Genomic DNA, 8,329 nt, shown 5'->3' with positions numbered 1-8,329 from the left:
TGCATCCATGGTGCACACTTCAATTCGAATTAGATCTAGGTGAGGAACTTGGACGGGTTCTTGAAGCTCACCTGGAGTAGATCTTTAAGCTCGGACGGTGGTGGTGGCAGTCGCGAGGCCGGCGACGGAGATAAGGAAGAAGCCGGCGGGGGACGAGCTCGGCGGCGGCGGCGGGGGCGGGGGGGGGGGGGGGGGGGGGGGGGGGGGGCGAGCTCGGTGGCGGTGGCGGCGATGGGGGGTGAGCTCGGTGGCGGGAGGACGGCGGCGGCGGTGCTTCCTCTTCGTCGCCCTCGCTCGGGTCGGGGAAGAGCCGCCCGGACCCCTGGGTGCGGGACGAGCCACCCCGTGGAAAGTACGGGGCTCGGGTCGCCCTCTCCCGGGTGACGAGCTTCCAAATGCAAGGGGGCTTCTCCCCATGGCCCAAATCCGCGCGGGGGCCTGGCCCAGGAAAAACGTGGGAAAACCCCCGTGGATTGGGTCTCCCAAAGGAGGCCTAAGAGAGTATAAGCGCCCCAGCTTGTCGGTTGTCGCCCCGCCTCCAGCTTGTCGGTTGTCGCCCCCTGCTCATCAGCCTGTTCGGTTGGCTGGTTCGTATCATTGTCGGTTCATGAAGAAGTACTGCTGGCTGGTTTGTGTGAGAGAAAAATACTGTTTCGGCTAAAAATTTACGATTGTTTACGACAAGGCACAGCCAAACGAACATGCTGCATATCTTCGCATTGCGACGAATTTCTGGCTTCATGGTGGTTTATTAAACAGGCCAGCCAGTAAGACATATGTTAACGGGCTCAAACGCTAACGTGGGCTCATTTTCTCTCCCCTCTGAGGTCTGCTAAGTCGAAGACTGACCCGTGAACAATCTCAAACCAGGCATTGGGCCAAAGCTGCTGCTGGACCTATCCCTATCTCAGCCTAAGACGACCGGCGACCAGTAAGAATCCACGGCATTTCCTCACAAAAAAAAAAAAAAAAAAAAATCCACGGCATAGAACCGACAGCAGGTTCTATAATTTGTTATGCAAGTACTGCTAGGATGGAATTGCCACTTTTCGCGTCCGTATGAATTATTAAAAAAATACGAGGTAGGAGAACTTTACTATCAAGACTAGGACCCGTTTAGATCCTAGTATGAGTTAATAGTTAGCTACTACAATTAGCTCTAAGTAATCCAAACATCCACAACTAATAACCCAACTAATAGCTTAAAACGGTGCATTTAGACAATAAAGAATTATTATCCGGCTCCTAATGGCAAAGTATTACTACTAACTATTAGCTAGAGGATCCACACAAGATTCAACTAATAGGTCAGCTAATAGATTAAAATGTTATTAGAGTATCTTCAAGAGTCTTTTTTAAGCTCGTTTCCTAAATCATCATTTGGAGACCATTTAAATAAAAATCATTCTATATCTTTCCGTCCTCAACAACTTTTCTATGTCTTGTGCGCACTCTAAGAAGCCAATTCCACTCTTTTTTTTTGGCTAATGAGAAATTCGAAATAGAGAATATCAATATTTGGAGATCTAATAACGTTGTTGAAGGTAGCTGCTAAAAATTAGCTGTCGGGATAACGGGCCCAGAATTCTTGAAGAAGGCCATTTGTAACCAAGAAAGAAAGAAAACTTTTTCTCCCCTATCAGGCATTTACGCCTACGCAAGCTCGTCCAGGTCCAGCCGTTAACCGTCCCAAACTTTCGCTTAGTTTAATTCCCACAGAAAGTAGAAATATATAATTCAATCACGCCTATGGACGTCTCTGGCGAGATCGAGCAGGAACACACACACGACCTCTTTTCTGTCTGCTTGCCCAGATGGCCAGATGCCATGTCCAGGTCCAACTTTCCTGGCCGCCCGGCCAATCACCTCTATGCTTCGGAGTCACTCATGTCGCGCGTGTTCTAATCCCCTGACACCGTGCAGCCACAACGCAGGGCTCTGAATTCTTCTGCAATGTACTAATCAGTAATCACCTCCCTATGCAGATTCAGCATTCATGTAGAGTACTCACCCATCGCGGGACAATGCAGAATGGCCTTCTTTTTGTCATTCTGCAAAACTCCAAACTCGCAAATATTCGGACAGATCAAGTGCATGATGGAAGGAAAAGTCGCGCTAAGCAGGCAGGTCAGGCCATGATTAATTGTGCAAACTCGCACCACACCGCACCAACCGCCTTTCAATGACGAGGATCCCCTCCACCGACGTCCTAGAAAAGCAGAGGCCACAAGCCCAAAACGTTGCGTGAATTGCACATCACTGCTCCCCAGGCAGGGGGGCTTGACGTCCAGCTCTAACAGAGGTTAACACTTTTAGTAGTTCCAGTATAAATAAAGTGATCCACGTAGACTAAGAAATATTAAGATTACTATTCACATAATACAAACTATCATTACTTGTGGTTTGTAAAGAAACTTTTTCTTTTCATTATGCCTCACCTTTATTATCTCCCTCTTCTTTTTTAGCATGGAACACCTTCTCTCGAGCATATAGACAGATGTAGAGCACCTACTTTTTTTTTTTATCTGATGATACGTGGCTCTTGGGGCGCGTTGGGGAAGGCCACCCAACTTGGCAAGCATCAGTACTGACAGTAAGCTTAACAAAATGCTAGTAGATGACAACAGCACAAGGACAAAGACAATAATATGTTTCTTTCCAGCAACATCTGCAAGCCAATTTACGACCTGAAGAGGCCTAAAAAAAGCCCTTTTTTGTGATATCAGGCTTACTGGGTCGAGTGCAAGTTTACGACAGTAAGCTTAACAAAATGCTAGTAGATGACATCAGCAGTTGTGGATCCAGCCTCGACACCAACCAAACCCCAACCACAAATTGGCGTACGGAAAAATGCAAGTTTATATGGCCACCCAATTGTTGTGCTACGTATAACAGAAGCTTGAATGAAATGGTGTGTTGCCCAGTGTCAGCTGGCAGCATTATTGAGCAGCAAGGCACTGGTCACCTAACGAGACCAAATACCTCCAGATCTAAATGAGATCATACTATAATTCAGACAGACACGAAGACATAATCGTGCTGAATTGGTCACGCTTCCCTTTTTAAGTTCAATACACACATCAGCAAATGATTGTTCTAAGTTGACAACTACTAGTAGAAGCCAGTGCTGAGACTGACTGACTTCTCACCCGGAGAAAAACCTATGGTGTAACACTTAACTCACTAATGCAGGGAGAATTCTGTGAAGTGGAATCCAATCGTGTAGAGAAATGAGTGGCGAGATGGAAGAAAGGTGAAAAGAAGTGTTCCAAGCCCTATGCTGTTGCAGACGATGGGTTTGTGTCTGCAGCCTGTGCTACCACAATTCACAGGAAGTCAGGAACTGAAGGAAACAGGAATCTGCAGACTTTGGTACTGGCACCTTGATCTTCACCGGAAGCACACACGCGCACAAAAAACAAAGTATGGATGTCATGTATCCCTAGTCAGACGAAGAACCATCACCGAGGCTCAATTGCCTCACATAGGAAGAATCGAATCCTTTCCCCTGCCACTCCTGCTGCTGAAGCACGACCTTCCAACAGACGGCAATCGCTTCGCTGCATCCGGTATTGCGCGGCCGCTGCGGCCGCCGCAGTCCTTGCTGTGCTCCCCGTGGCACCGTCCCGACGAGCCTGACAGGAGGCCGCTCTCCCGGGCCATCATCAGCTCGTCCTCCATGCTGGCCTGCAGCACGTCGGCGATGGACATGCGGCCCTCGCGGTGCGTGTCGGACAGCGACGACCACGCCCTCACCGGCAGCGCGCAGTCCTCCTTTATCTCGGCAATGCCGCTGGCCTCCTCTGATCTCCCCGGACAATCCTTCGGCGCCGGTCGCTCCTGGCCGTCACCGCCGTTGCCGCTGACCACATTCTGATTCTGACTCTGCGGTACGCCACGCACGGGCTCCGAGGAGTCGTCGACCGTTAGGATCAGCTCGGGGTTGCTGTCTCTCCGGTCGCGGTCCTCCCGCGGGGCGCCACGGCGGTCCGGCTCCGGTGACACCACCCCGACGGTGACGAAGGCGATGTTACAGCGGCAGAGCGGGCAGTTGGAGTGCGACTTGAGCCACGTGTCGATGCACGGCAGGTGGAAGGCGTGGCTGCACTTGGGCAGCAGCCGGAGGCTCTCGCCGTCCCGGAACTCGCCGAGGCAGACGGAGCAGTCGGTGCTGTCCACGAACCCGTCGCCGCGCTTGTACTTGCACACCGTGATCTTGTTGATCAGGGTCTCGTCCAGCCCGTCCGACGGCACGGCGCCCCACGGCTCCTGACTCCGCGAATCGCCGCCGCCGCCGCCGCCGCCGCCACGGCCGCGGCCCCTGCGGGGACCGAAGAGCATGTTCCGCAGGGAGCTGAAGGTGCCGCAGTACTTGGAGATGATGGTGTAGTAGCTGACGAGGAGGAAGGCGCTGGCGAGCACGCCGATGATGGCGATGACGAGGGGCGAGAAGGTGGGGCCGGAGGAGTCGTCGCCGCCGATGTCGAAGGCCGGCGGCGGGGGCGGGAAGATGAAGTAGCACCACTGCCGGCAGTACATACTGCAGAGGCCCTGGGAGCAGTCCCTGGTTGGCTCATAGGGCACCCACGTCGGCTGCGGCCCAGCAATTGTTGCAGGAGGAGAAGACGACGCCACTGCCGCCATGGAAGACGGAAGCACAGTGACAACAACCAACCCCGGTGGGCTGAAAGGGGAGGAAAGGATAGAGAAACTGAGCCCCAACGTTGGGTAAATCTCAGCTACCTCTATCTCAGACAATCCTCCTGAGACTGCCAAGTTCTAGCAGCGCACTGGAACACGGCATCTTCATGAGTTTCCGCTCCAAAATCCAAATAATTGTAGCCATATGATGGAAGCAAGAGAGGTAGGTGCCTGTGCTCGTATCTATGCACTATGCAGCTGAGCTTTCCAGGAGCTGGGAAATGTTGAGCGGAGGAGGGGAAGACAGATCACGAGATGCTGCCAGTGTGAGGCATGAGCCTCCGAGGAATTGGTGCTACGGAGTACAGAGCAGTGAGAGGAGTGAGAGCCAGACCAAACCAGAATGTTCTTGCGTTAGAAGCTGACAGGGAGGGGGAAGGAGAAGATGGTAGTGGTTGGGGGCTGGGCCCGACGCTGCCGCTCTGCTTTCATTTTCTTTTGCTCTCTGTGCAGCTGCCGTTCATGGCCTTCCCTTTACCTAGTTTGTCTCCTTTGGCAGACAGGAGAAAGGGAGTGCTTGGATGAAAGGATGACAGAAGTAGAAGTGAGTGAACTCGTATGCTTATACCTCCCTAAAATGAAATAAAACAGCTGTGTCAGTAACAATGCAATTTATTCCTCATTCCTCATCCTAACTTACATGGAGGTATGGAGCAAACAGAGTCATTCAAATTTTGTCACTTGACAGGGGTGACTGAAACCATCCTCCAACCATGGCACCTTTGTTTCAAGTTGGCAGGCAGTCAAAAATGGTTTGAATAATGTGGTGCCCAGTGAATAAGACTATACCAGACCAAATATCTTGATCAAGTGTACAAGGTACTTTCGTTCTTTGTTTTGAGACTGCACTTTAGTCGGTCAAAATCAATGGGAAAAGGAAGAGTTTTATCATGACATATTCAGTCATACAGCATTCACGAGAACAAAAGATTGAAAATCATACTGTTCACATTAAAAAATTAGTGTCTATCACAGGACTAACTTTCATGAAAGCCAAAGATGCAAAAAATCATACGATGTCTATTTCTATCAATCATCAGTGGCTACACAGATATAGCGACTGAGGATCTTGAAATCGCTCTCATATTAATCTAGGAGTAGTTTTCTTCTCGCTTCAAGTAAACTTGGACAATAGCAGCCAGTCCACCAAACCGGCTGCTATCTTTATATTTACTTCTCCAACACCTTTCCATACTCCTGAGGCCTGACAAGACGAATCACTAATCGCTCTTGTATTGGTGCAACCACATGAGAGAGCCTTGCTCACCTAACTCAACTTCATTTGAGAATCAAGTTAACCATGTCTAACACAGTAACACAGATCTGGACGCAAGTATATACACTAGATTGCATGTACATTCTCTGACTGCATGTACAAAGTCACGCCCGATGACTCTGCGCATTCTAAGTTGGCACTGAGGTCAGTGATTACCTCGATTATCTACAAATAGGTCACTCCTCGTCCTGGATGAAGCAACTCATGGTAGGAGCCAAATTATCTTCGGCAGGCAGTACAGAAACACTGATGAATATATAGAACTAAGCAACTAGGCCACAAGTTAATTTAATGTAATGGACCAGATGACCAGATCGTCAAGGCCCAACTGATTTAATAGGCAGTGTATTTATTTTCTTTTGGATGGCATGAAGAAATCATTGTCATTCAGTGGGGTCAGCAGTGCGACAGCAACATGAAGCGAAGATGATGACAGAAAAACACTGGGGACATGCGGACCAAGGGAGATATGCAGTTCCATTCATTTGAAAGATTAAGGTCATGTTTGGTTTCAAATAAGTCACCTACTTATAAGTTAAAAAGTGAAAAAGTGACTTATTTTGTCAAACACCACCAACTTATAAGTCACCCCTGCTTATAAGTTTTAAGTTGGTTCACCCCCGCTTAAAACTTATAAGTCACCATTTTTCGCGTGGGGCCCACACCTTTAGTGAGCTTATAAGTCATCTACAACCAAACAGGCATGACTTATAAGTCACTGGTTTTCAGTCACCTGACTTAATAAGTCACCTGACTTATAAAAAACAAACAGGGCCTAAGGCCACCTAATTTTGGGTGCTTTTGAATTTGGAAGGTTACCAGCAGAACACTGTCAAATGATGCTCAATGTTTTTGCATACTTATGTAACCACCACGGAAATCAACCCTCAGTGTGCATTGCATTAAAGATTCTGGTGAGTAATGCCATACAGGGCGCAAATATGGTGGAAAAGAGAAGGCTAACAGCGTGCCAAAGAAAATGAACTGAATAGAACTATACGAACTCGCTGAAGACATAATGAACACATGAACAACCTTAAAAAAACACATGAACAATTTCAGAAAAGAACTATTAGAAAAAGTAATTGTACTCCGGTAATATCTAATGTATCCAGCCAGGTGATATCGAATGCATCCTATGACAGCATGCAGACATCTTTTGTAACCCGTCGTCTATTTCTATTATTCCATCCATACCATTTTGTCCTTTCCTTCTTTTCTTCACATAAAGATTGTTGAAACATCGGTTTCTAACAAGAGTGAGAAGTGGGCGGAGGCCTTCGTCTTAGGTCGGGGTCTCCGCCCGAGATGGGCGGAGGCCGGCTTCCGCCTAAGACGGGCGGAGGTCCCTAAACGCAGCGCACTCCTGTCGGACAAAATCCTCTGTCGGAGGCTCCAGACAGAAGGTCGCTAAACGAGGGATTCAATAGGCTTTGGCCAAGTAGGAGTAAGAGAAAGGGGCGGAGGCCCTCGGCTTTGGCCGATGCTCCAGACTCGGGCTTTTGCTCAGGCTCTGCCTGAAGGAGAGAGTGAGGATCAAGTACCGACTCACAAGAACTAGGGTTTCATAATTGCTTCACCAATCTCTCCCTCACAGTTACAAGTGTTCCCTATTTATAGAGCTCAACTACCACTTTACAGAGTTTACAACAGTGCCCCTCAACTGCTACGGTACATTCTAAGAATATTCCAGCCCTAGTGTCTAACCTCAGGGGTGTTCTCATCACACCATCTCGCGATGTCTTCATCTTGGGCCTAAGCCGACGTCCACCAGAGGCCCATCAACTGTCCCCACGTATGCCTTGCTGACCTGATCGTTCCTTGATGGGCCTCCGCCGCCCTGGGGAACACCTTCGCCATGATTACTGCGCTTGGCCTTCGCTGTCCCGGGGAGAGCCTCCACCGTCCCGGGGAGAAACTCCACCGTCATTCTTGTACTAGGCCTCCGCCGTCTTGGGGAGAGCCTCCGCCGGCTAGACCTCCGCCGTCTTGGGGGGAAGCCTCCGCCGACTAAGCTTCCGCCGTCTTGGGGAGAGCCTCCGCTGGCTGGGCCTCCGCCGTCTTGGGGAGAGCCTCCGCCGGTCGGGCCTCCGCCGTCTTGGGGAGAGCCTCCGCCAGCCGGGCCTCCGTCATCTTAGGGAGAGCCTTCGCCGGCTAGGCCTCCGCCGTCTTGGGGAGAGCCTCCGCCGGCTTGGGGAGAGCCTCCACCTGCTAGGCCTCCGCTGACCTAGGGAGAGCCTCCACCGGCTAGGCCTCCGCCGTCTTGGGGAGAGCCTCCGCCTGCTAGGCCTCCGCCGACCTAGGGAGAGCCTCCACCGGCTAGGCCTCCGCCATTATTCCTTCATCAGGCCT

The 8,329-nt window shown here is 50.3% G+C and overlaps 1 protein-coding gene across 1 annotated transcript; it reads right to left on the bottom strand.

Moving 5' to 3' along the window:
• Positions 1-2,966: 2,966 nt before the first annotated feature.
• Positions 2,967-5,140, bottom strand: LOC136534375 (E3 ubiquitin-protein ligase Os04g0590900-like). Its single transcript, XM_066526827.1, has one exon. The coding sequence runs from the start codon at positions 4,642-4,644 to the stop codon at positions 3,481-3,483; it is 1,164 nt and encodes a 387-aa protein (XP_066382924.1). The 5' UTR covers positions 4,645-5,140; the 3' UTR covers positions 2,967-3,480.
• Positions 5,141-8,329: the final 3,189 nt, after the last annotated feature.

Source organism: Miscanthus floridulus, unplaced genomic scaffold (genome assembly GCF_019320115.1).
Source record: "Miscanthus floridulus cultivar M001 unplaced genomic scaffold, ASM1932011v1 os_1856_1_2, whole genome shotgun sequence".
In the NCBI taxonomy this organism is placed as follows: Eukaryota; Viridiplantae; Streptophyta; class Magnoliopsida; order Poales; family Poaceae; genus Miscanthus; species Miscanthus floridulus.
This window is presented reverse-complemented; position numbering and strand designations above follow the sequence as displayed.

Excerpts from the sequence above, each read along its gene's own strand:
- LOC136534375 (XM_066526827.1), bottom strand. The coding sequence starts at position 4,644 with ATGGCGGCAGTGGCGTCGTCTTCTCCTCCTGCAACAATTGCTGGGCCG.